The sequence below is a fragment of the Cynocephalus volans genome, chromosome 1 (genome assembly GCF_027409185.1).
Source record: "Cynocephalus volans isolate mCynVol1 chromosome 1, mCynVol1.pri, whole genome shotgun sequence".
Taxonomy (NCBI): Eukaryota; Metazoa; Chordata; class Mammalia; order Dermoptera; family Cynocephalidae; genus Cynocephalus; species Cynocephalus volans.
The window spans coordinates 280,088,673-280,116,603 of NC_084460.1; the positions used below are offsets into that span (position 1 = coordinate 280,088,673).

Genomic DNA, 27,931 nt, shown 5'->3' on the forward strand with positions numbered 1-27,931 from the left:
TTTATGATTATTAACAGCAATGCTTGTGAGTCTTTTCAGTGAAACAAAACCCTGTTTCAGACCTATTTGTAGAAACTGGCCTATTGAGAAGTGGGTCTGTCTACTTACAAATAGATAGAAATGACCTATCTGAAACGCCTTCAAGTGTGATTCAGGACTCAAAAAATTGAAATCACCTGTGTCAGGGTGGGAGTGAGAGTCTAGTTAGTTAAATGACAAAGCAAAAAAGAGCAAACAGAACAAAAAATTCATTTTCCATTTTAAAAGACTTTTATTAAAATTAACTTTTAAATCATGAAGTGTTTTCTAAATCAACTTTTTGCTTTTAGTTCTAAATCAATTTTAAGTACAATTTCAGGTACAATTAAGATAATCATAATAGCTACCATTTATTGAGTAATTACAATATTCCAGTCAATATACTAAGCATTTTATATAATCTCTCATTTAATTCTTATTACAATGCTCTCAGATAGGTGCTATGATATGTGTTTTATACATTAGAAAATTGAAGTTTAGAGCTGTTAAGTAACTTGCCCAAGGTCACGCAGCTAGAAGGTGATAGAGATGGGTTTTGGCCCAGTTCTATTTGACTCCAGAACCTATGCCATTATTCAGTTGTAATCTGCTCACCGATGGACAAGCTCATTTTTGAATAGCCCATTTTACAAACCTGCTTTCATATATTATCTTAACAAAAGCACATGAGGTGTTAAAAGCAAGGTGTTTTCCATAGTTACTAAGATAAAATATAAGCATGCACCTTTTAAAAGACTAGTGATTGTCTTTAAATTAATAAGATCACATATTGTTCCAAATCCCCTTAAACTGGAATGTTGACAAACTAACATTTCTGAATTGACTTGATGTGAAATTTTTCATTTTATAAAAGAGTTTTTTTGTTTTGGGCTTTTTTCTGTGTATATTTCTTTTTTTTAAATTTTGAGCTATTCTCTTTTAAAATTTCAAGAGGCCTTTTAATTTGTCTTCCTCCAACTTGTCAAGTATTCTTACTATCTAATTATAAGATGGATAAGAATTTAGCCACAACTTCCCCCAAATGTCAGGCTGTTTTTTGAAACGTCATTTAAGTGCCTTAGGAAAAGATATCATTAACTATTCTTTAATCAATCAAGAACTATTTCAGATTCTAATAAGGCAAGTAAATCTATATGAATATAGCAAATTAAAAATATAGGATTATTTCTATATTTCTTAGGATAATGGTTTTCAAATGCGGAATGGAAGTGGAGATGAGGGATATTTAAATTATACGGGCCTCACCCTCACACCTCTGAAACTCAGTCTTCTTGAGCTGCTATTAACATGAAAGTGCTCATAATTTCTCAGCTTTAGAGGTGTGAAGGCAGAAAAAAATGTATGAGAAACATTGGCCAATACAGCACATGGCATGTTCTTACAAATAAACTCCAGGCTCCAGATTACAGAGATCAGAGAAAAGTTGACCTCAGTAGATAAGTACAGATAGTTAAAATTTTGGGAACTCTTCAATATTCATTTTCTAATTGGATATTGGTAGAGCTGCTTTGACCCCTCTGATACTCTACTAGATAAGTTAATTGAACTTAAAGGGGGGGAAGAACGTGCAGTGTTTGTTTTTGGTTAACTAGTTTCCCTTCATTCATACCTGCCCCTCTCTAATTCATTCTTCACTCCGGTCTCTTTGCAATTCATCAGTGCCTCGTCATTTTTCTGAGGATGAAGTCCAAACCACTTAACTGTTCCTAAGAGACTTCATGATCTGATCTTTGCTAATCTCTCTAATTTTTCACCTTTCCCCTCACACTATGGCACTGCACTGCTTTAAAAGCAGTTCCCCAAATGTACTATGCTTTTATGTCCTTCCAGACTTTTATTCACACTATTATATCAATCTGGGACTCTGGTGCCCAGACTTTTCTCTTGGTTGCAAGAGAAAAGTCTGTTTCTGTAAGTCTTGATTTGGGTGTCTCCATTTGTCTCACATTCCCTGAGCCTTTGTAACCAAGTTTGGTGCCCTTCTTATATGCCGTTGTAAGTGCCATGTAACCCTTGACTGTAATACTGCACTGCAGTTAATTTCGTACTCCTCAAAGAAGGATTATATCCTGTTCTTTGTTGTGTTTCTAGTACCCAGAACAATGTTGGACATATAATAGGTGCTCAGATATTTGTTGTGTTGAATTGAATTGAACCTCAAGTAATAAGTTTTTTTTTAGTATTTATGTATGTTTTTCAGAAGAGCATTTTGAATAGAATTTCTTACTATGTTACTTATTTTGGATCAAAACCAATTCTTTTCCTCTATTACTCTTGTAGGTCCAGAGAAAATTCTTTATGGGAAATCAAGTTCTAAAGGTCTTTGCAGCAAGAGATGATGAGGTGAGTTGGCAAAGGGTCAGAATTGAATTGCCATTTTATGAAAGTGACTTGTTGGGGCATTTATAGTTTAAAATGACATGAATTCTTGCAATAGCAGTGGGAAAATTTCCTGCCCTTTAACTCTGAAAATGGAGAAATGATAAATGAGTTTTTTGTAGCATGAGCACAAAACCTGAGGACATAGTCCTGCAATTGGAGACCAAGTAACTAATACAGATAAAAACATTTTGAACAACTATATTTAGACATGGGAACTTCATGGTCCAATGTTCAGGAGGGTTGGAATCATGTGGACATTTTGATTTTCATAAACATTGGACATTTAGTGCTGGCGTAGACATCCTGGAGATGTGCTTCAGTGACTCACTTGAATACTTCCATCACTAAGGAGCTTTGTCTTTTCCCCTTCCCTTTTGTACTCTTTTCCCACCTCCCCAAGATATCCTGTTTTCAGGCTGGTTTCTGCCTGGCTCACCATCCATGCCTATTGCATCCTGCACCCACACCTATCCTCTCTGTAAATATTTTCTGTTCGACCCTCCAAGTCAGAACTTGTTATTTCCTTGGAGATGAACTTAACTGGAAGATGCACTCTAGTATCAGGTTTCCAAGTTCTTGAAGTATTTACATTTGAAATTAGTAAACCGGGTTTAGAAGGCTTGTTTGGGATGGGGGCAAGGTGGTGGTGTAACTGGTATAGTCCTCTTTTTCTCCTCACTTCTGAAAGGTAGCTGGCTGCTGATCTAGTAGATGGGCATGCCATTGTTCTATCAGATTAGTTAAAATTAGGAGAAGAAAATTCTTGGCTTCTACTCTGTACTGAATAGATTCATTAGAGCACAGTAGGCTTATGAGAAGTGTTCAAATTGAGAATCCTAGTTCATGGATTTCTCCTGAATCAAATCCCATTGGGAATCATGCAGGTATGGTATATACTTTCAAACTATGACTTAACTGCATTTTTAACTTCTGCTGAAGTTTCAGCTTCCAATTATTGTCCCTTTAACACAAAGAAAATTTTGATGACTTCATGAGAAATGCGGGGTATGCAGTGATGAATATTGTATTACAAAGCTATGTTAGGAGATTATCTAGATTTGTTAGCTTACGGCAGCCTTGTGAATTGTGTAATTCAAATCTGGCCTCATATGATTTCTGTATGTCATAGGGTCACTTTCAGGTAACTCAGGAAAAATTTTCATCTATTAATGGCAAAGGGCCACTATTTGATACCATCTATTAATGGTGTCAGTTTTTGATGTAATCAGAGAATGATATTATCTAATTGTAGTTTATGACATAAGCAGAGGAGTAAGGAAACTTTCATACAAGGATAATTCAAAAAGTTCATGGAAATAGAATTCAAAGATAATATGACTCTTACTATGAACTTTTTGAAGTACCCTCATATGAGGACTTCCTCAATTTTTTTTCCAGTAAAAAACTGCATGGAAAAGACTTGTGTAGGTAGATAGGGGAGTAGGAGAGATAACACATATAATAGCACTCTTCATGCTTCTAGAGGATTATCACGTAAAATAGAAATTAGACTGTGCTTCATACCAGAGGAGTGAACTAGAACCAACAGGTGGTGGTGGTTGTTCAAGGTGAAGAATTATTTTGTCAACAAGGATTACGATCTCCAGATGGATTGTTTTCTTGTGAGGCATTCAGATTCACATCCCTGTAAGTTTCCTAGCAGTCTTTATTACCACCAGTCATATGCATCATGGGGGTTGTTAAACTAGATGAATACTGTTCTTTTTCAACTCAAATATTCTATGATTCTGTGAATAATTCTTTTAAAAAGATGTTTTCTCTGGTCATTAGCATATGATTTTTTTTTTGTATAGAGAATCTACACTTTCACGTGCTGATTTGTACTGCATGTGGAAGAGAAGGGAAGAAGAAAGGTAGGGAAATGGAGCTTTAGTTGAGTTATACACAGATATAGTATTGTGTTATCATGTAACACAATGACCTCATCCTTCCTTCCATTAAATATCCTAATTGGTCCTGTCAAAGACACCCAAATAAAAACTGACAAGTTGGACGTAATCCCTTCCTCAGATTCCCTTTGTGCTTACCTAGTCCTCTCTTAGAAGACTTGTTATTAGAACAAACACATTCTGTATTTGGTACATACCTCATTTCTTCTAGCAAAGAATGTATTAGCTCAGTGAGATCAGGGACTCCCCTTTGTTTCCCATAGGGAAAGACAAATACCTAAGACAATACCAGCAAAAAATAGGTACTGTATTAGTCTGTTTCTGTTGCTTATAACAGAATGCCTGAAACTGGATAACTTATAAAGAAATAGAAATTTATTTCTTACAGTCCAGAGGCTGGGAAGTCTAGAGTTCAGGGGGCACATCTGGTAAGGGCCTTTTTCTTGGTGGTGACTCCAAAGCAACAAAGGGAATCACGTGGTGAAATGGCGGAGCACAAGAGAGAAAAGAATAAGCTTCTCACTTGCTCTCCTTATAAAACCATCATGCCACGTCTGTTACTCCACGAATGATCAATCCATTCACAAAGGTACAGCCCTCACAATCTAATTGCCTCTTAAAGGCACCATCCTTCAGTTACCATAATAGAATTTCCCACCCTCTTAACACTATCACAGTGGGTATTAAGTTTCTAATACATGAAACTTTGGGGGACACATTCAACCCATAACAGGTATTAAGTAAATATTCCTTGAACTGAACTGAAAAGATAATGCATCTATTATGAAATCTTTAGAGGATTTTAATGGCAAAGTATCGAGGTCATGGGTTTTCAGTGGAGGAAATGGGAATTTACATTTACATAGCTAACTTTGATACAGGTTAGCTGTGATACTGACAAAAGTACATAGTGTTTGGGGAATTCTGGAGAGGGAGATTGATGACCAAGGCAAATCCGAAATGGGGAGATTTAGTGAGCCTTGAAAATGGGTTAGAAGTTAGAGAACAAGAGATTTTCAGAAGGCATTCTAGCTAGGAGGAAATTGTGTAAGCAGAAGCTGCAGGGGAGGGAAAGTACAAGACCTGCCCCTGATCAATGATCAGCTTAGTGAGGCTGGAGTAGAGGAACCATTGAAAGTTTTTATGGAAGGGAGTGACATGAACAGCTCTGTAAATGGGAGGCACTGACAGAAGAGGACAGGTGGATCTGAGAGACAGCATAGAGGTAGAGTTGTCAGAGTTTGTGGAACAATTGAAGATTGGATATGAGAAAAGTGGCATTATTGAAGACTTTGAAGCACTAGTTTGGTTTGGGTGGTGATATTAATGGAAAGAGGGAATACAGGAAGAGAATGGGGGTGGTGGGAGGTAGTAAGTTTAGTTTTATTTTTGGACAGTTTCAGACACCAGAAGATGCCATATGAAATATTTGCCAACTATTGGGCAGTCTAAGTCTGGATCTTAGGAGAGTTTTAAAGCTGAATATACAGATTTTTTATTCATCAACTTGTGGGACTAGATGAAATAATTCCCAAATAGACTTTTTAGAGTAAGAGGAGAGAAAGGCCCAAAGTAGAATTTAAAAGTCAGTTGGGAGAAGAGAAGAGGTTGGGGAGGAGTGGCCCACAAAGAAAATGTCATTTCTGAAGCCAAAGGAGAAAGTGTAGCAGTAGCTGGATTGTATTGAAGAATAATTGTGTTCTAAGCAGTGGAAACAGCAAGGCTATTTTATGAAATTTAGAGGTAAAGAGAAGGAAAGATAGAGATAGTAATTTGTGGAGAGGGACAAAGAAAGATTTTGTTTAGGAAGGCTGAGACTTGAGTTTATTTATAGGGTAAGGGTATAAATTCAGAGGAGAAGGAAGGTTGAAGTGATAGAGAGGATTTAGTTAATGAAGTAAAGTCTCAGAAGAGATACTGTAATAATCAAAAGCAAGTGTATACAGTTTGGCCTTGAAGTGGGTAAAGGGGCACTTTTTAAAGGAAAAATCTGCAATAGTAAAAAAATGGCTAACACCATTACAAGTATTTAGTTCTGCTGTGAAGATTCACACTTGTTGGCTGTGCGTTAATACATGTGTCTTTCTTAATTAAGGCAGCCGCCATCGCGCTTTCCTCCCTGATTCACGCATTAGAAGAATTAGACATGGTGGCCATAGTTCGATATGCTTATGACAAAAGAGCTAACCCTCAAGTTGGCGTGGCTTTTCCTTATATCAAGGACGCTTATGAGGTAAAACCTACAGGTCTCTTTTATTCATGTTATTTTTTTTCTTCAGTTACTTTATTCTAAGCAGTGCTTCTCAACTGTTAATGTGCATGGGAATTTCTTGGGGATCTCGTTTAAATGCACATTCTGATTCTGTAGGTCTGGGGTGGGACCCAGTTTCTGCATTTCTCACAAACTCCCAAGTAATGTTGATACCACTGGTCTGTGAATCACACTTTCAGCTGTGAGGAAACAACATAAATTGTAAAAGTATATAAGAAGCTTTTTATTAAATTGAATGAGTAAGGTTAACCATGACCTCTCAGTTCTCATCTTTCTCAGAAACAAATGGGAAGTGAAATTACCTACATTTTTGCAAATGGGGAGTATGAATAAAGGTTGAAGATGTGATTTTGTTGTGATCCTTGTGAAATTCAGTTTATTTAGGGCTCCCCTATTTAAAACACAGGTGTGGATTCCTTACCATTTCTTTTTTCACAGAGAACTTGCTATGGTGGAGCTAGGAAGAGAAGTCAGATATCTTGATTTCCACCTCAGCCTGCCAAGCACCCTGCCTCTTCTCATTTGTTGTATTGGCCCTGCATTTTACAGTTATCCTTTAGTAGTCTTTCTTTTAGGCATTTCTTTTGTTTAGTATTCTTCATACTGTTTACAATTGTGAACAGCTAATAGCAGAAGTCAAAACACTACATTTCATGTACCAGATTTGAGCTGTCTGATTTTTGAATTATTTCTCATATCACTTTCATGGCATTTGAGATCAGTTTTATATTTTTCCATTAATTTGGTTGTTTCTGTTTTTACCCCCTTTCTTTCTCGTTAGTGTTTAGTATATGTACAGCTGCCTTTCATGGAAGACTTGCGGCAATACATATTTTCATCCTTGAAAAATAATAGGAAGCACACTCCCACAGGTGAGTTTACGTCCATTTAGCTCACTAATTGACTCTACACACATACTGTTCTTGGGAAGTCACCTGTCTGCAGTCATTGTTTGGGGCCGGGATTTCACATGGTGGAGATAGTTGGATACAATCATACACAGTAATGATGAAGGTGGTTCATCAAGTGTCTTTCCAGCAGTAGGGATAAGTTTGCCCTAGACTCTCCAAAAACTGTCTAGTTCTCCCTTCTGACTTTGAGCATGTCTCTAGAGAGCAGCTTGTTGGTAACAGATATCTATTCTCAAGCTGTGAGCAGAAGGTTTGCCCCCGCTGAAGTGTATCAGTGTGTAGTATCAAACCTGTGACTTCAGTGTCCTGCATAAAAGGTGATGTAACTTTGAACCAAAAAGTGACAATACTGGAGATGAACTGTTCTCCTTGCTCTTTCTTAGTAGTTTACAGTAATAGTTTAAGTCTCGTCGTTACTTATTTCTGGCTTCCAAGAGTTGCTTCAAGCTCAATGAGAAAGGCCTTCTTTAAGCATCTGGCTGCAAATGTTAAGGTGCTATACAGAATGATTCTCACAGCCACAGGTCCTGTCTTTTAGAGAGCTCACTGTTTAAGATAGTTGTAATAAAATTTAATAGGAGGCAGAATGTGAGAACATACCAAAAAGATCAACAAGTGATGAGTAAATGTTTTGATCTATGTGTTTAAATATATTATCTGTGTCACTGTAGGATTAGGGAATTGTGAGGTGAGTCACAAAACTGTGTTCTTTCTATGTGTTTTGGTTAGACCCTTTGGGATCAGTGTGCTGTAAAAAGACCAAGAATCAAATTGATCCCTCAGGCCTGTTTCTTTGCCTTCTTTCTAGCGATGAGTCCCTCTGCATCCCGGTGGATTTAGAGAAGAATGAATGTATAGAAGTTGCCTCTGTATTTCAGTGTTCTGTCTCTACTTCTTGATAATTCCAAACTTTAAAATGACTAGATTATTTAAAAAAGAGAACTTTGTTTAGAAATTCTTATTATCTTATAAATTACTCAGGATCTAAAACATTAAATATCTTTTCAATCAGTTGATCTATTTTCTGAGTTGACATATTTCTGTTTACATTTTCTTCACTGGAAAAATGGATCCTTAAAGCTGTTTGGTATTTTTTCCAAGTAGATGATTATGGAGGGGTATGCAATGTCAGAGTGATCTGGCCTGATACTAGCTTGTAGTAGTAGGTGAAAATCACTGACTGTTCACACATGCAAGTATTACCTCCTACCTATTGCCAGGTGGACCCTGCATTAGTCAGCTTAAGATGGTGATGGCTGTGCCACTGCCTGAAACATCCCCTGAAAAGTCCAAAAACAGAAAAGAAATGTTTCACGATAACTAACCATCTACCCTTTCGTGTGGTTGCAGCTGTGCAAAGGGGATATTAGCAAAGGCGAAAAACAGAAGCATAATATACTTTTCATGAACTGCTTTACTCTTTTCCACCTTTTGTCTAGGTACTGTGAATAATCCCAAAACAGTGCTTCAGCTCAACAGCTGAACTGTTGTATGAATCAGCAGAGTGAAAGTGACACATGGTGGTTTAGGTAGAAACATTTTTGGGAGAGTTGCCTTTTATCCACATTGCTTTGGGCTGTACAATTTTTGTTGATTTGGTCAGTTTTTATTGAGGTGTAGTTGCTGTTAGGTATTAGAAGAGACATAAAGAAGAGGATATCATGTTTCTGCTGGCAAGGAACTTTAGTTTGAATGGAGTGGGGTAAGATGTACACAGGTGTGCATGTATGCAGTGTGATTAGTGTCGCAAGGCTTTGGGAGAGGAAAGAGCTGATTCTGACTGGGGAGACTGTGAAGGAATCAGTTCATTCTGGTCCAGTGATGTCTTACTGTTAAGGTGCTATATACTCTGATAAAACTTACATTCAATTCTTACAAAGTTTATGCTTCCTTACCAGAAGGTTTTTCTTCTTCTTCATGTTTTTCTCCTTTAGCTAATTACTAACATTTTTAATATTAGTTCACTGAATACTGAACATTTTGTTTGAATCTCCATATGGAAGTTGGGTTTTTGTATGGCTGTAGTGCATTCCTGTGGAAAAAACTCTTTTGCTTTTGATATGATATTCCATTGTCAAAGGTTCTCTGAATGGTAGAGCTGGAAAAAAATAAACTACTCTAAACAGCTGCTTTCACAGATAAGAAAACAGAGACTCATATTAAGTACTTGCATAACTAGAGAATATTTTTGGTAGAGCCTGGACTGTATAACCTGCCAATATTTCTGTGAACATCTATAAATGGAAAACATTTGTTTTAGTGGGGAATAATGGAGATAATCATTTTTTCTTTCTGCTGCTTTATCCTCATTTCAAGAGGTGCAATTGAGTGCTGTTGACGCTTTGATCGACTCCATGAGCTTGGTAAAGAAAGATGAGGAGGAAGACACCACTGAAGACTTGTTTTCAACTGCCAAAATCCCAAATCCCCAATATCAGAGACTATTTCAGGTGAGAGAGGAAAGACAAACCAATCATATTTCTTTTAAATGAAAGCAAGCTAAGTGAAAAGTTATGGTAATGGGCCAGTCCCAAATGAACATCTTTATCCTCTGAGGGCCTCATTTGGCCTATTTGTTTAATGGGAAAACAATATCTTCCTCTTCCTACTTCAAAAGAAAATATTCTAGATCTTAGAAAGAAAAGTTAGAGTGCTTTTTTTTTCCTGTAAGAAGTTTAAAAAAATTACAGGAAGGCTTAATAAAATGCAGATTCTTCTATTATGCTTTTTCAGGCTTTTCTCCTATATTTTATGTGAATGAGACTTTTGTTTTTTATATCAAAATAGTAGGAGCGCTGATATGAACTATGTAATAACATAACCACTATTAGGGAAAAAGTGTTCCAGTGCCACATTTGTCAAAAGTTTTATGATTAAAGGTAGCATAGAGATTAGATAAAGAGGTTATACTATGAAATTATTAGGAGTAACTGAAATACAGAAAAATATAAATATGTATTTTTGAATCTTAGTCCAAAGGAATTGGAAGGTGGAGGTTGTTGGATTAAGGTAAACTGGGGAGGTTGACAAGATTGCTGATTTATGCTGAGGAAGGGCAAGGATAAACCAAGCTTGAAGGGAATGGAATATTGCAGTCCTGGATTAAGTTGATAACAGCAGGACAAAGGCTTCTCTGACCCCCACAAAACTGGAAAAAAAAAAAAAAATCACAAGCAGCTTTTTCAGGCAAACTCTTCCCCACAGAGGACTGGAGGGCTCATTTTTGGAGTAGGGGTTGGGGCATGTGATGGAGAGACCTTGGATTATCTCTTTTGTCTCACTTCAGAAAACATCCATAACTAACTCAAGTTCATACTGGGGCCTTTTGTATTTTGAAGGATCCTCTAAAGAAACTGCCTGATTTTTTTTTTTTTTTTTTTGATGCTTGTAATTCCATTAAATAGTGGGAAAAAATCTTTTATTCTAAAATTAGAAATGTGAAGCTTAACATGTAAAGGCCTGACTCAGCAAATACTGAGTATAATCAACCATATATTACTGATGAAAACTCCTTTGGTGTTTTTGACAAGTGAACTTGAAGATAGAAAGGCCTGTGCCAAAGACCTGAAGGCCCATGCCATTTGTGGGGAAGGAAGGAGCAGATAGTTGGAAAGCTTGCCAAAACAGTTCACTATGGAGTAAAACAGAAACTTCTGCTACTTGGCAGATTTATCAAGGGAGAGCTCTAATTTACCTTTAGTAAATGTTTATTGGAATAATGAACAGATACAAGCCATAACCACAGTCATTTTTATCTTTCAAAGCTGCAAGCACTGGCAACTTTGATTTTTACAACTTACCAACTTTGTTTTCTTTTGTGGGGGAGAGTTTTTAATATGGCTTATCTGTATAAAGAAGTATCTTCACTAGGGCTTGTATAAATTACATTCACCTTCTTTTTTTCTAAAACAAACATTTAATGAGTCCTAACAGTACCACGTGCTAAAGATACTATAAACTCACTATTTTCAAGGACGTCTCTAGAGGATGAGAGTAGTAAAGACATGTAAAATGAATAGTTACAACAGGGATGGGAAAATGCCATGGGAAGAAGAGGAAAGAGAGATTCTTGCAAGTGGGTGGCTTAAGGAAGTCTTCACTGAGGAATTACCATTTGGACAGAGGTCTAAAAGAAAAAAGGGGATGTATGATGTGAGGAGAGAGCATGCCATGCAGAAGAAGTAATATATGCAAAAACATGAAAATAGAAAATGGGATCCACAAATAGTTCCATTTGGCTGGAGAACAGATTTTCTATGGGAAAATAATGGAAAAGAGGGCAGGGAAGGTAAGTAGCAGGTAGGTCATGAAGAACCTTGTGTGCCACACTCAGTAGTTTGGATTTTATGGCAGTTGGTCATCATTAAAGGATTTTGTCAGCAGGTGGTTGACATGATTTTCTGGTGGTGGCTTAGGAGATGGGCTGGAGACCAGTTATAAAACCTGCAGTGGCCCACATGAGGGCTTGAGTTAAAGCAATAGAGAGGAGAATAGATTCTGAAGGCGTTTAGAAGGTAGAGTAAGACAGAGCTTTATGTATTAGATGGTGGTGGGCGGATGAGAATAGAGAGAAATCAAAGATAATAGGATCCTAACTTGAGTGACTGAAAGGATGGTGGCACCATTAACTGTGATAAGGAATGTAGAATGAGCAAATGGCAAAGGTGATTCATTTGTTTTCTCAAGTGTTAAATTTGAGATATCTTTTGGTCCAGACGCTCAGTGAGAAGTTAGAAATAGGGATGCAGAGCCCAGGAGAGAAGTAAGGTCTAAATATATGGGTTTGAGAGTCCTTATTTAGGTAGGAAAAGAAGTGAATGAGATCTCCTGGGAGAGCACATTGAGTGAGAGGAAAGAGAACGAAGTATTGAACCCCAACAAGTGAGTGAACGGGAGAGACATAAGAAGAAAAGCTGTTAAAAAAACAAAACCAAATGTTCCTACCTTCACCCTGCAACAAAGGTCAGAAAGGGAGAAAGAGCTAGGAGAAAATGGCATCTTGGAAGGCATGGGAAGAGAAGAGTGTCCAGAAGGAAAAAATCCCAAGTCAAATGTTGCACAATGGTGAGTAAAGATGAACATGGCAAAGGGCCTTTAGATATTTGTAGTTAAATCTTTGATGACTTTGGGGACCCAGTGTCAATTGAGTATTGGGGTGGAAGCCAGGTTACAATGCCTGAAGGTGAAAGCTTTCCTGATGAAGGGAAAGAGAGACAGGACACAGTAAGCTCCTGGAGGATGTGGGGCCCAGGAAGACTTCTTTCTTCTATTTAAATTAAACATCTATATCTGAGGGTAAATGAGCTGGAAGAAGGAATGAGAGATTAATCATTTTTTGGCAAGAGGTTAATTTAATTCTAATTTTGGAAAGAAATTCTGCAAATTATATCTTTTGTCAGGTATACAGTTAAAATGCTTTCTAAATATTTGATACAGTGTTCCTAAAATCCATTTATGAGTAAATCAGAGCTAGCCACGTAGCCTGTGTTTTCTTTAAACTTTTCCAAATTGTAAAAGGCATACCATGGAGTAACAGATGTTTAAAAGAGAAATAAATAGATCAAGGACTTTGGTCTCAGCTTCCCAGCTACTAACAAATGTCACTTTTTCATAACCTCATTTTTTAAATGAATTGGGATTTTTTGCTTGAATTATAAGTATCCCACTTAGCTTTATTAACCTAAAATGTGACCTTTGAGAATCATGAGAGGTTGAAGCTTCAGAACATTTCTTATAGATCCTTTATTATTGGCTTATGGGTGATGACACTGTTTGAAAGGATTGCCTGGAGTTTATACTGAAAATCTGGAATGTTTTGCAGTAGGAAGGCTGGGTAGGATATTTGTTCATTGGTTGTTCTAACTCTTTTCCAAAAACTGTCAATTGGATATTATAGGTTGTATTAGTCCATTTCTGTTGCGTATAACACAATACATGGAACTGGGTAATTTGTAAAGCAAACGAAATTTATTACTTACAGTTTTGGAGGCTGAGAAGTCCTAAGTCCAGGGAACACATCTGGTGAAGGCCTTGGTGGTGGTGACAGTGACCCAGGGGTCTCAAGTGGCAGAAGGTCATAGAGCAGAGAGAGACTAACCTCTTATGTGCTCTTCTTTTAAATCCCTTAGAACCACACCCCTGACCACCATTTTTAATCCATTTACTAGGGCATGGTCTTACAGTCCAATCACCTCTTCAAGTCTCCACCTTTCAATTAGCATAATAGGATTTCTCACTCTCTTGACACTGTCATCGTGGGAGTCAGATTTGGGGGGGACGCTCAATCGGAGGCACAGGACAACATTTATTATTTATTTTATAATGTAATTTCTTTATGCAGATCTTTTTTATTGGTTATGAATATTCATGAGATGCAAAGCTGATTGTCACCAATTGTGCCGGATATAATGTCCAGATCCATACTGGCAGCATTCCCATTACCACAAATTGCGATTATACCATATGTCCCCCACCCAATTATCCCCAACCTCCCTCCCCATCCCCCTTTTCCCCACTCCACTTTGTATCCCTAGGTATGCTCTCTCCCTCTGCAAGTCCAACACACCACTGTGATCTTTCTTTCCTTCTTTCTCTCTTAGCTCCCACTTATAAGGGAGTACGTGTGGTATTTATCCTTCTGTGCTTTGCTTATTTCACTCAACATAAGTTTCTCCAAGCTCTTCCATGTTGTTGCAAATGGGAGAATTTTATTCTTTTTTATGGTGGAGTAGTATTCCATGGTGTATATATACCATATTTTTCTTATCCAGTTGTCCATCAGTGGACATTTAGGTTGGTTCCATATCTTGGCTGTTGTAAACAGAGCTGCAGTGAACATGGGAGTGCAGGTATCCCTTCAACATGATGATTTCCATTCCTCTGGGTATATACCCAGAAGTGGGATTGCTGAATCGTATGGAAGATCTATCTGTAGTTATTTGAGAAACCTCCATACTGTTTTCCATAGTGGTTGTACTAATTTACAGTCCCACCAACAGTGTAGGAGCATTCCCTTCTCTCCACGCACTCCCCAGCATTTGTTATTCTTTGTCTTTTTTATTATAGCCAGTCTAACTGGAGTGAGGTGGTATCTCAGTGTAGTTTTAATTTGCATTTCCCTGATGACTAGTGATGTTGAGCATTTTTTCATGTACCTGTTGGCCATGTGTATGTCTTCCTTTGAAAAATGTCTATTCAGCTCCTTTGCCCATTTTTTAATTGGGTTATTTGTTTTTTTATTGTGAAATTGCTTGAGTTCCTTGTGTATTATGGATATTAATCCCTTGTCAGATGCATAGCAAAATTTTTTTTTTTACCACTTTTTAGGTTGTTATTTCACACTGTTGATTGTTTCCTTTGCTGTGCAGAAGCTTTTGAGTTTGATATTGTCCCATTTGTTTATTTTTTCTTTTGTTGCCTGTGCTTTCCAGCTCATGTTCATAAAGTTTGGCCCAGACCTAGTTCCTGAAGTATTTCACCTATATTTTCCCTTAGTAATTTTACAGTTTCAGGTCTTATACTTAAGTCTTTAATCCATTTTGAGTTGATTTTAGTATATGGTAAGAGGTGCATGTCTAGCCTCATTCTTCTGCATGTGGATATCCAGTTTTCCCAGCACCACTTATTAAAGAGGCAGTCTTTTCCCCAATGTAAGTTTTTGTTGCCTTTGTTAAATATCAGATAGCTGTAAGCCTGAGGGGTGATTTCTGGGTTATCTTTCCTGTTCCACTGGTCCAAGTGTCTGTTTTTTATGCTAATACCATGCTCTTTTGGTTACTATGGCTTTGTAGTATAATTTGAAGTCAGGTAGGGTTATGCCTCTGGCTTTACTTTTTTTGCTCAGGATTGCTTTGGCTTTTTGGGGTCTTTTGTTGTTCCATATGAATGTTAAGATTGTTTTTTCCATTTCTGTGAAGAATGTCATTGGTATTTTGATGGGGATTGCATTGAATCTGTGATGTTTATTATTAAACCTAAGTATCTTTTATTTTTTTAGAGTGGAAACTTCTAGCTTATATTTTTTTCAGTATAGGAAAACAGTCCATGAAACAGAATAAATCACATACCTTGTGATGTGAAATAGTATTGTGAAACTGTAGAAGCTATTTAGCTCCCTGTTTTTTTCTCCAAAATTACTAAGGTAGAAGTTGTTTAAAAGTAGAACTAGTTGGATCCTTATTCTCCAACCTAATTTTGGAATTAATCTCTATCAGGGGAAGAAAATCATCAATGAAATGATAGTTTTTTTTTTTTTTCTTTTTTTCTTAATGGCATCTTATCTATTTGCTTACCTTCCTATACTTCTTTTAGAGTATTTACTTTTCTGAGCAGATATGAGTACTGCGAAGGCCTGACTTAGTAGACTGAAGGCAGTACAGATGATTGGATGGAAATAGTTTGCTCTCCAAATCTCTACTCACGTGAGCAACGGAGAACCCGTGCTGGCTTCAATCTTGGTCCCACTCTCAGTGCTGCTTCCTGACACCTCTGTCAGCAACCAGAGCCCTGGGAAAGAGCACTTTATTCCTCCAACCAATCTTTTAGGTGCATATTATGTGACAGATGCTATTTTTGGTGCTTGGAATTCAGCAAACAAGACAAGATCTCTACTTTCAAGGAAGAGGGCTAGATAATAAATAAACTTAAAAAATTGATAAGAATTTTAGATAATGATAAATGCTGTAAAAAATGTAAAATAGGGGAAATGATAGGAAATGACTCAGTGGTAGGATGGAGTGGAGGGCTACTTCATATACAGTGTCAGGGAAAGCCTCTCTGAGATAAAATCTGAGCAAAGACCAAAATTATAAAAAAAAGAGCCCACTTTGTTGAGGTCTAGGGGAAGGCCCAGCACCCAAAGGCAGGATGAGCATGGCATATGGATGAAACAGGAAGAGCCCAGCCTAGCTGGCTTGTGAGAGAGGAGGAGAGTGGCCGGTGATGAGACCAGGTAGGCGAGCAGGGGCCACATACTGCAGGACTTCCTGGGACATGATGCAGTTGTTCTCAGATGGCTGTAGCTGCAGTGAAACAGTGAAAGGAGAAGCATAGAGACCAGTTGGAAGGTGAATGTGGTAGGCCAGGGAAGAGGCAGTGGGGCCTGGGCGAGAAGTGGATAGACTCGTGGAGGAAAGTACAAACTCAGCACTCATGGGAAGTTCGGGACAACTCAGTATTCTCATCTCTTTCACAGACTGCTTTCTGGGACTCAGTGAGCATGCGCAGCTCCCTTTCAGCCACCTGTTTCAACCACCACCCATCATCGTTTTCTAAGAGGAGGGAGAGAGCATAGTACGATTAAGGGAGGTAAAAGGATTATAATGAAAACGTCTTAATCCTAGATTGTCAGAAGCTCTTAGAAATACATGTCTTAGGGAACCTTGTATATTTCCCAAGTAGTTAAAGCAACAGCTTCTTCTTATAAGAATAGGCTCTTTTCAAGAAGGTCTATAGAAGATACTGCTGCTAGGCTTGGATTTATTTTTACAAGTGGTTTTGGGCATTATGAACGTCTTACTAACAAAGGTGGTTCTAAGCCAACCCTCCTTGTTATCTTGTACACATATGAATCATGTAGCCCTCCCAAACTAAAGAGTGAGGACTCCTGATCAGAAAATGTAAAAAAGCCAGCTATGGTGTCTCCATCTGTGTTTTAAAGTCCTATGCCTTTTCCAACAGTGTCTGCTACACAGAGCTTTACATCCTCATCAGCCTCTGCCCCCAATTCAGCAGCACATTTTGAATATGCTGGATCCCCCCGGTGAGGTGACAGCGAGATGTCAGATTTCTCTCTCTAAAATAAAGTCCCTTTTTCCTCTGACTGAAGCCATCAAGCAAAAGGATCAAATAACTGCTCAGGACATTTTCCAGGACAAGTAAGTACTTGGTGTAGTTGCATTTAACCCTGGATCACGTAGAATTTGTGGTAGTTTTGGAAAGGCTCTTGAATTAAAAGTATTGAATAGGAGTTTGTGGAATTTACAAAGGTGGGAGGAGGAAACCTTTTGATATTTGACCCCTGCATTGAAATACTGGCTTCTCATCTAATCATTGTAGTCATATTTTATCCTTGCTGTTCACCTGGGATTTAGAGCTGCCTTCTAGATTGTTGACTTTTTGATCAGCATCAGATTCTTGGTGAATTATATATACAGAGGTTAAGTACAGTTTTTGAAAAGCTAAGGCTAAATTTTGCCCTTTTTTAAAGAAAGGAAGGAGGGTCATGTGATTTTTTGTTGGGGAGGTTAGGTGTCATTAGGAAAAGTGGGAAAGAAAGTGAAAAATCTAGCCCTTCTTTAGCTATTCTGTTAGTATGTCATTGATGTACTTGGTTATGCCATTAGGGAGGTATTTGTAGTTTAAGGATTGCAAAGTGCTTTTCATATGATCCTTAAGTCAAGCTTACAGTTGGCTATTAAGTTTTTTCCCTCATCAGATTCTGTTCAGAATCTATATTAATATCCATTCAAAACAAAACAAAAATAAACCAGAAGAAACTGTTGTTGATTATCCAGAATTATTTGGGTACAGAACATTGATTTTACCAGGTTTCGGTCAACTGGTTATTGGTGACTTTTTCTCCTCAAACCAGAATAATGTATTGTATTCATTTCTTTAGGTTGCATTTTGAGATTTGGTTTTAGACCACAATTTTGTTTTCCTTTTTCTTTGATTTCCTCCCCACAGCTGTATCTTTATTAACATAGTAAAGCTTATTATTTATAAATATCCCCATGGAGGAGGATTGAGTAATTCCCAGAAACCTTCACTGGTTTCTGTAATTCATTGATATAGTGAATTATCATCCAAGTTGAATAGAAAGCTTTACATTTTTTGTGGCTTTCTAGAAGTTAACACTCCAAGCTATGTCAGAATTGAAAAAAAAAAAAAAATCATGTGCTTGATAGAATCTGTCATGTGCATTCCTAACACATCCTGGAGAGGTTTACGTTTCTTTTTAGTCTATCCTGCCTTCCTCTACACAGGAAGACTGTGCCTAAAAATCCACTTTCCCTCTGCTGTCCTTATCTCTGTATGCCTCTGGATTTGTATTTTGAAACATTTCAATAAAATCTGCAGCCTTTTCTTCCCATGACACCTTGCTGTAGGCTCACTGCAATCACAGGGCTATTCTCTCTATGTATTAAAGCTCCAGTTCATGATCTTGATTACCTTCTGGTGTTGTGGGAAAGAAATGGGCCATTTTCCCCTCCTCCCTTTGATTAAAATGTAAATTAGCAGGTTAAAAAAGCACACTACACAGACCCAGAAGGCTGTTGTTCTGTGATTTGATCCCTGCTGTGATTACACCTTCGCTCACTCTTCTGGCAGCTCGGGTGTGCTGGGCTTCTTGTTCTTTGCACTATAATGGCAGCATAGCTAAGTTATCTGCCTGGGGTCTGAGAATTAGCTCACTGACACATGCCTGCTCACACTCCTATCCTCTACCCTTTCTTTTCAGAAATCTTCGTTTGTAAGAACTGCAGAAATGAGGCATTTAGCAAATCTATATTGAGTACCTCCTGTGTTCAAGAATGATTCAGTCTCTTCTGCAAGGTTCTGAAAAATCTCAATTTTTATAAGGCTCCAATCAGCTATCGAGATAGTTTCCCCTAAGGGAAAAAAAAAACTGCTAACAATTAGCTGTGTTTTTATATATATTCATTATCCCTGTATCCAGGACACATTATTTCCAGAGGAGCGGTGAGGGGCTAAGATTGGGGAGTGGGCAGATGTCTATTCAGAAAGTTTCAAAGTCTAGGACAAGAGTCCTGAGCTAGGAATCACTAGTTTTCATTCCAGCTTTGTCACTCTTGATTTGATTTTGGTTAAGTCATTTGAGCCTTATGAGATTTTTCTGTATCTAAAAATGGCCTCATCTCAAGAGATATTGTAACAGTGAAGTCAAGGATATTAAAGTACTTTGGGCTGTTTGGATGGAAGGCAATAGTCAAAACCCACAGCAACAATAGTATCATTATCAATAAAAACATTGAACATTTGAGGTCTGCTATTCATCTTGGACCTGTTGCATACCTAGTATTAGAAGTGATTTTTTTTTCTTTCGCGTTTTAAGAGAGTAAGAGCAACATATGACATTGTAGTCCCAAAATGTACAGAATATTACCCTTATTATAACAAGCATTGCTTCCCTTAATTTTGACACATACCCTCGAAATGGAAATGTCATCCATTGGACAGGGAACTTGCATGAGAATTAGGACATCTGAAGTCTGCTCCTGATTGCGCAACTGACACATACATGATCTTGATTTCTTTTTGCCTTGATGCAAATAGTGTAAAGTTTTCTGCTCTTTTCGAGTACCCTAATAGTCCTCCCCACTTACTCTGAGTAGACACCTCACCTAGTTAATGGTTAAGAGTCCAGAGTCAGCCAGTGTGAGTTGGTCCCCTTTGCTCTGCTGTGTGACCTTAGGTGCAGGTTTCTTATCTCTCTAAGCCTCAATTTCCTCATGAGTAAAATTGGGATAACAGGAATATCTGTCTTATATAATTGTTGCGGAGGTTAATTGAGTAATGTGTACTGTTCACTGTTGTATCCTAGAACCCAGCACAGTGCCTAGCACATAGTAAGAAAGTAGTGTTTGTGAGTAAATGATTTCAAAAATCCCAGTCATGTCCCTGGAACGTTAGCAATGGTAACAACAGTAATGATGATGGCAGTGATGGTTTCACAGAGAAAATAGAGGCCAATAGGTAGGAACTCCTCATTTTTCTGGCTCATCTTATCTCAAAACATATCTGTTTTTGCATTTACCTTTACTTTGTTCTTTCTCTTCTCAGTGAAATAGGGTATTTTATCCTGTCCAAGGTTAAGCCCTGGGCTCCCTTGTTCTGTCTCATCTGGTACCTTAGTCTAGTAATAATTTCTTTTTCTGAATTTTCAGCTTCTTCCTCTTTACCAGCTTCCTTTCCTCCTCACAGTAACATTTCTTTCATCAAAAACAAGATAAAATAATTCCCCTATCTTTCACCCTCTAATTACTACCTGTTATAATTACTGATATTATTATCTTTCCCTCCAGAAGCCAGGCTTTATTGGAAGAATGGTCCACAGTGCTTCTTTTCTCAGCTCTTATTCTCTCAGGCTTCTGCCCCCACTACTTCCCTGAAGCTGGTCTTCCAAAAGGCACCGACTGCTGAATTCATTTTAGCTTTGCAGTCCTTTTCTTTATTAACCTCTTTGTAGTATTTGACATTGTCAGTTACTCTTTCCCTCTTTCCCTGAAACTCATATATTTTCCTTAACTTCAACTTCTCCAGATTTTTCTTTATAAATCTTTACCAACTCCCTCTCAGATTCCTCTGGAGGCCTCTTTTCTTTCCCCACCAAACTTAAGTGTTGATATTCTGTAGGACTTGTCCTCAGAAATAGCTAACATTTGTTGAACACAAGTATGATGCTGAATGCTTTACATGCATTATCTATTTGGATCCATTTGGCCATGTGGTGAAGTAGGTTTTTTTTACTGACCCCATCTTAAAGCTGAGGAGACTGAGGATTAGAGAAGATAAGAAACTTGTCCAAATTCATAGTTGGTAAGTGTTGGAGTAAGGATTTACATGAGGCAGTCTAACTCCTGAGCTTGCACTCTTAACTGTAATGCCATTTTTCCATAGCAATGCATGTCCCAAGACCTTTTATTGTTTCATATACAGGGCTTCAAAAACTACTAAATATCTGTCTGCAGCCCACATTTTCGTACTATCCACTGAGTAGCTTAAGTGCCTATAGGTACCTCAAGTTCAATATGTCCAGAAATGACCTTGTCATATTCTTTCTCCTTCCAAGTTCTTTTCAAACCCCTCTTCATGTTGTTCTCTATTTCAGTGAATGACACCTAATTTCCTGGGAGTCAGTCCTTTCTTTCACTCTCCATCTCTAACAGGCTTACCAAGTTGTATTAAATTTACGCCTTTCGCTTCAGGTTAGAATTGTGACTTAATTGCATTGATTTTGGAGTCAGATTTGGATCTAAACTCAAGCATTTCCCCATAATAACAGTTAAAATTGGCAAGTTGCTCTGTTTCCAGTGACAATAAATACCTGCTTTTCAGAAGGCTGTATAAGAGAGTGATTAAGAGTACAGGATTAGTTCTGACCCCTTAATAACTGCGTGCTTTACCCAAAGGGTCAAACTTTTGAGCCTTGGTTTGCTCATTTGTAAAATCACAGTGATAATAGCTAACTCACAGAGTTGCTGCAAAGTTTAACTGAGATCATTTAAATGTGCTTAGCACAGTGACTAGAACATAGTAAGCATTAAAAAGAAATGTTTGCTCTTTTTAACATTGCTCAGTGTTGTTGCTTTTATGTAGGTCTTCTCATTTTAGCCTGCTTCACTGAGATAACCTTTTAGCTGATTTTTCTCATTCCAGTCTTATCTCTTTCCAATCCATTCTGCTACCTGAGTGACTTTTTTAAAAACATATCTGATCACATCATTGCCTTGCTTAAAAATTTTTAATGCTGTAATTCTTAATCTTTTTTGTGTATGTGTATGATGGACACGTATGATATAAAAACTATGAACCCTTTCTCCAGAAAAATGCCCTAACACACCAAACTTTGAAGTTTTGAATATAATTCAGGTAGTTCACAGATTCCTTGATGCCATCTTTGGACCCCTGATTAAAAACCTTTGCTTTAATGGCCTCCCATTATCTTCAGCATAAGATCCAACTCTGTTACACAAATGAGAAACCCAGATAAGTGTAAAGAAAAGAAGCATTTATCCATACGTCAACTACCTAAAGAAAACCACTTTCTTTCCTCACATTTTTTATACAATAATTTGTATCCCTACTAGCCTCATCTCTTACTAATTCCTAGCTTGTGCCTCATGCTCCAGCCCAGTACAATTACTTGCTGTCCTCTGAAAGCGATGTGCTGCCTGTCACAATATTTTGTGAATTATCTGTTTATATACTTATCTTTTTTATTGGCTAAACTTCATGAAGGTGTTGATTGTGTATTAATTTTGTATATCTAGAATTTAGAGTCTAGCTTAGTGGCCGATACATAGTAAAATATTCAGTAAATGTTTGGCTAAATAAATGGATTACAAAATGTATGCATATTTGTGAAAGAAAATGAGAAAAGGAGAAAGAAAAAATTACCCATGGTCCCACCATCCAAATAAATTTGCTGTTAACATTTGTATGTCTCCTGTGATCTTGCATGATTTCTACCTCCTAGAGCTTGGTGCTTTCATAGGCAATTCAGTGTTGAGAGTCATTACCCTTTCCCATTTCACATGGACATTATGAGTTTAATATATGCAAAATTCCTAATTATGCTATTACATGATTTGGCCTTGAGAATGTTAACCAGATTTAATTTTCACTACTTTCTGCTTATGTCAGGGGCTGCTTTTACCTGCCCGATACTGGAGAATTGGTATATGTGTCTCTTCACTCTTCCTTTCTTAGAATCTTATTTTGGAGGGTTTAAAAAATTCTTCATGTGATTCCGCCTTATTTTCCCACAGAATTTAGCTTAGTGTTTTGTATGTGTAATGCTTCTTAACACTACCATATAAGTTAATTAGTATTTTTGGAACAGTATAGTTTATACACTAATGATACTTTTCATTATAGTGTTTTCCTAAGTAGCAAACTGAAGCTCAGAAAAGATAGTAACTTAGTAGACTCTAAACTTTGTATAAACAAAAATTAATATACATGAACACTACCTTCAAGAAGCTATGAGATTCCATAGCTAGTCAGTGGCAAAACTGAGACGAGAATCCAGGTCTTCTGTCTTTGAATCTTCAGCCGTACCATATTGTTGTTGTCTGTCTCTTGGGAAGAACTGGCAAAGGTTAACTGAAATGGCTGGCTGTGACCTTTTTTATTTTAATGGGCTCAACTTCTAATGGAATTTTGTTCTTCCTTGAGTTTATGCATTTTTCTTACATTTTTGACGTAAAGATTTTGTGTGTTTATTTTTTATTCTACTTACAAAGAAAGAGTTCTGGGTGACTTATCCCTTTTAAAGTTTCCATCCTTCTGTCTTTTGCTTATCTCCTCTGCTTCCCAAAGAGAAAAAGGTTGGTAGTGAATGGAAAAGATGTCAATTAATAAAACTTTTAATTCATGTACATGTGGCTGTGATGATTACTTTAGTTCTTTTACCTACCTGTAAGAGGAGATTCATTATTGAAATACCATTAAGGAAGCCAGCTTAGGCCTTATTTTTCTTTGCTTCATTTTTAATGTAACTTCTTCTTTAAGCCTCATTGTCTGAAGGTTCGAGTTTTGAACAAAAAAAACAGCACATGTTGTTTTGATTAGCAATCTTGAAAATCATTAAGAGAGTAGATTTTAACTGTTCTCAGCACAAAAAAAAAGTATGTAAAGTAATGTGTATGTTAATTAGCTTGCTTTAGCCATTCCATTGTATATACATATTTCAAAACATCATGTTGTACATGATAAGTATATATAATTTTTATTTGTCAATTAAAATTATTTTACTAAAAAAAGAAATACTGGATCATAGTTACTGATTTCTCTTATCATTCAGCCATTTCTTGATGGCTGCTTTTGCCCCAGATTGGTTATTTCTCTGGGAGAAAAACCTTCATATCTTTATGTTCAGCAACTTGAGAGATCATGGGCAAAGTCTTTGGATTTGTTTTTCTTCTCCTTTGCAATTAACTTGACCTCCTCTTGACTTTAAGGCAGGCTATTAAAGCTAGCATGTTACCTGAGGTGAGGTGCTTGGTATATTTTCTTGGAGTTAGTTGGCTTTCTCTTAGCACACAGGTGCTATTGGACTGTGTTAGCATATTGCCAAAAACAGAATTAGGCTTATAAAAGAACAAATTAAAAGTTTTATTTTGAAAGTTTTTTTTAATAGCTTAAGATTTGTCTAAGAGGAAGCTCTTGCATATTTAATTAAGGATTGTATAATGAGTTTTGACAGCTATAAGTAGAAGCTTACAAAGTTCTCATGTACGGGATAGAGATGGGTTTTTAGACACAGAAATCTTCTGTGTACATGGAAAGCTAATAGTTTTCAATTTGGAAATAGGAACAAGCAAATAATATCTGATGGGTAAATGGATTTCTTACTTAAATGTTAAGTTTCTATTATCTGTGCTTGAGTTTCATGTTTTTCAAGCACTTTGTAATACAACTGCTAATTCTGATTTCTGTAGTGCTGTGAAACAAAGCCAGGCTGCTCCAAGCCAGGAGCCCTGAGGCTGGGAAAGGGAAGAGGGCTGTTTGTGAAAAACTGAGCACAGCTGTTTATTTTTGATGCTTGGAAAATAAGTTCATACTTTACATCAGCAGTTCTGGTTTTTGTATTGTTTTATTTTAAGGGATTAATTATTTCTTCTTTTCTAGCAATGAAGAGGGACCCACTGCTAAAAAATTCAAGACTGAAGAAAGGGAAGCCCATTTCAGCATCTCCAGCCTGGCTGAAGGCAGTGTCACGAGTGTAAGCAGAGCTTGTACAATGTGCTTCCCATTTTCAGGAAGGTTGGGGCTTGGTGGAGGTTGCATCTATTTCTGATTAACATATCACTTTCTCTGGTCCTCTCTCTATATAAACTGTGAAAGCTCACCTTGTACTTCTTCCTTTAAGTAATCATTGTCAGTGAATTACATATAGAATTTATCTGTATCATATATAATATATAGAACTCTAGTATGTAGAACATGGAACACCTCAGTGGTGGCACTTTTTGTAAAGAGTTTTTTGCTGGCTTCATTTTGTAGCTTTCTGATGAGTCAAAATGATAGGATAAGTGGGGGTTAATGATATGAGTGTTAATCTCCAAGTACATAAAATTAAAGTTAGTATAATTCTCCTATTTCTTTCCTAATATACGGCTTCAGAATAGGATCCATAGGTTTAGGATTTCCCCAAACTAAATATCCTTTGACACTTGCAATCTTCTGTATTTAATGAGAAGGTTTTTGGGACTTGAAAATATTGCCTTATTTTAAGCAGCATTATTTTGAGTCAACAATCTTAAAAATTGTTCGTTATTAGCAAAATATACTAGGAAGGATAGTCAGCACTAGGGCATACCTTTATTCCCACCTCAAACAGAAATGCTCTCAGAAAAAATGAATATCTGAAAAATTGTTTTGGATTTCATTTGGGTGTTTTATAGTAAAGGTAAAAAATCATAATCTTGTTTGTTCTGCTTGCTATACCAGAGCAAACCAGACTAATACCAGAGCATTTTGTACTAAAGTTTACCAGCTGTAATATTAACACCATTGTTTTCTCCCCTGTGAGCTGAGTGTTACTTAGGACCTGTTAAGGTTGGGACCAGCAGATTGAAGATATAGGTAAGATCAGAAAGTACCATGTAGTGTGACAAGGAGTTTCATCTTTGAAATTTTCCCACCTAGCTGCACTGATATAAATCTTTATATATGATCTGCATTTACTTTTTGAGGACATGTTTGTATATCCTACCAAAACTTCAGTTCCAAAGGGTCAGCAGCAATCAGCCAAAAAGGGCAATTCAGTGAATCACACGTCAAGCTATTGTTTCTCATGTCATCTTTGTGGGGCAGATATATTATGAACTGACCCCACACTGCAGAATCCTCCCCCTCCTAATTGCCTGGGTGTCAGGATATATGGGCAGTCTGTACCACATAAAGCCTTCAAGCTGGTCTGGCTGGTGGCTTGGGTTGTAGTACTTCTGACCCCTCTGGAAAGAAGTCAGCTTCCATAGAGAAAGGGAAGTGAAAGTATAGAGGGCAGCTGTTTGACCACTGGGATCTGCTAGCTTTTAACAGAGCCCTGGAAATGAAAATGAATAGAAAAAGCCTTCTCTTTGTCTTTGCTTTTATTTTATAAGAGCATACTTACCACATTAAGCCAAAAAGAGAAGTGACCTGTAGGTTTACTATCTGTGGTGTATTGTAGGTTGGAAGTGTGAATCCTGCTGAAAACTTCCGTGTTCTTGTGAGACAGAAGAACGTCAGCTTTGAGGAAGGTGAGTAGTGTGCTGTGGGCTGTGCATTGAAGTGCAGGTATTTACTAGGCTAATTGATGTAAAGCCTAGATTGGTAACTGTAGCCTTTTGTCATAATGCTTTGAACATCGTTTTTCATTACTGGTAGATCTTTGTGATTGTCCCTTGTTAGAGGCTTACTGAGGCAACATGAGGAGCACGTGAGGGTAAAGTCGGCGCAGATCTGCCCAAACAGAGATAGAACTTATTTGAAAGTCTCCCTGTTGAAGAAACTGTAGCCCAGTTTGGAGCTTTTAGTTCCACTTCACTGAAGTTCTTTGGGGTCTTGTGAGTGAGCCGGGAATAAAAGATTTTTGTGTCCTGTCTTCCTGTTTTCAGAGACACATAATTCTTGATTCAGTTCTAAAAGTTTGTGCTTCATTTATAGTTGTCCCAGAAAGACCTTGCTGCTGCCCCTATTTTTAATCCTTCTCAAGTTTTTCATATCAGATATAACCTAGAATTCTTAGGCTGGGGCTAATAGCAAAATAGCTTCCAGGGGGGGACAGAGGGTCTGGGACCAGTGTTCATTCACTTGATTGTGTTCAGCTTCCTGTTTATTTACCCTTTGAACAGTGGCCACTGGTAATTGTTAATCTAGCAGGTTTGTGTATACAGCAATATTGAATTTATTATTGCTGCCCAAGGTCAGGCCTTTCTGTGAGCTGCCTTCTATGTGTATGTTTATGTTCATGTGTGCACATTTTAGGGGGGAAAAAAAGACTCTTAAATGCCTAGAAACACTAGTGCCTAGCATAGGTCTAAGGTACTTTGGTACTTGGAGTCTGTGAATCCTGGCAAGATGCCCAGACCTCCTGTGCTGGTGCCAAGAGGCAGTCATAACCAGCTGAGCCTTAGAGAGAGCATACAGTCTACCAGGCTAAGTCCTATTGGCAGGAACACCAAAGGACAAGCCCCTGAGCATCTCCTGAGGAAGAACAGCTTTGTCATGGTGCTAAACTGCAGTCTTATAAATGGTGCTTTTATGTCTTGTATTTTGAGATGGAGGAAGAGCTTTTTGTCCTATGAAGAGTTGCCATATAGGAGAAAAGTGTTTGCGTTTTAACACAAAACAAAACTTCATGTAAATATAAGAAGGAAATCTAAAATTCTTAGTGACAGTTTTCCAGAAGGATTAGTGGAAACACAATACTTCAGAATTTCCCTCCTTTATGTATTAAGGTGATCAAAAGAGGCTTTCACAGTATTGTTCCTGTGCTGTTTGGCTGCATATTGTGACTATGTGTTTGAGGGCAGAGATACTACTGTGACTTAGTCAGCGAACTCTTTCATCTCTCATGATTACTGTGTTTTTGAAGAAAAGTTGAGAACTTCTTAGCTTCTGTTTGTATGTTGTTGATTAGTTTGGCCAAAGTCCAAGGTCCTCCCTGTGGAAGTGATTGGTCT

General features: G+C 37.5%; 1 protein-coding gene across 5 annotated transcripts in view; it reads left to right on the forward strand.

Annotated features, from left to right (window-relative positions):
- XRCC5 (X-ray repair cross complementing 5) overlaps positions 1–27,931 on the forward strand; it is an 83,852-nt gene that overhangs the window by 21,753 nt on the left and 34,168 nt on the right. For 4 of the 5 annotated variants that reach the window (XR_010023415.1, XR_010023413.1, XR_010023414.1 and 1 more), the window contains exons 10-16: positions 2,320–2,382; positions 6,427–6,564; positions 7,385–7,475; positions 9,831–9,964; positions 17,193–17,389; positions 24,891–24,984; positions 26,437–26,506. Coding sequence is in view for 1 of the 5 variants with exons in the window: in XM_063095034.1 (XP_062951104.1) it covers positions 2,320–2,382; positions 6,427–6,564; positions 7,385–7,475; positions 9,831–9,964; positions 17,193–17,389; positions 24,891–24,984; positions 26,437–26,506 (787 nt within the window). In the remaining 4 variants the exon portion in view is untranslated. Of the gene's footprint in view, positions 1–2,319; positions 2,383–6,426; positions 6,565–7,384; positions 7,476–9,830; positions 9,965–17,192; positions 17,390–24,890; positions 24,985–25,794; positions 25,848–26,436; positions 26,507–27,931 lie in introns of all 5 variants that reach the window. The other variant, XR_010023416.1, reaches the window with a different exon arrangement.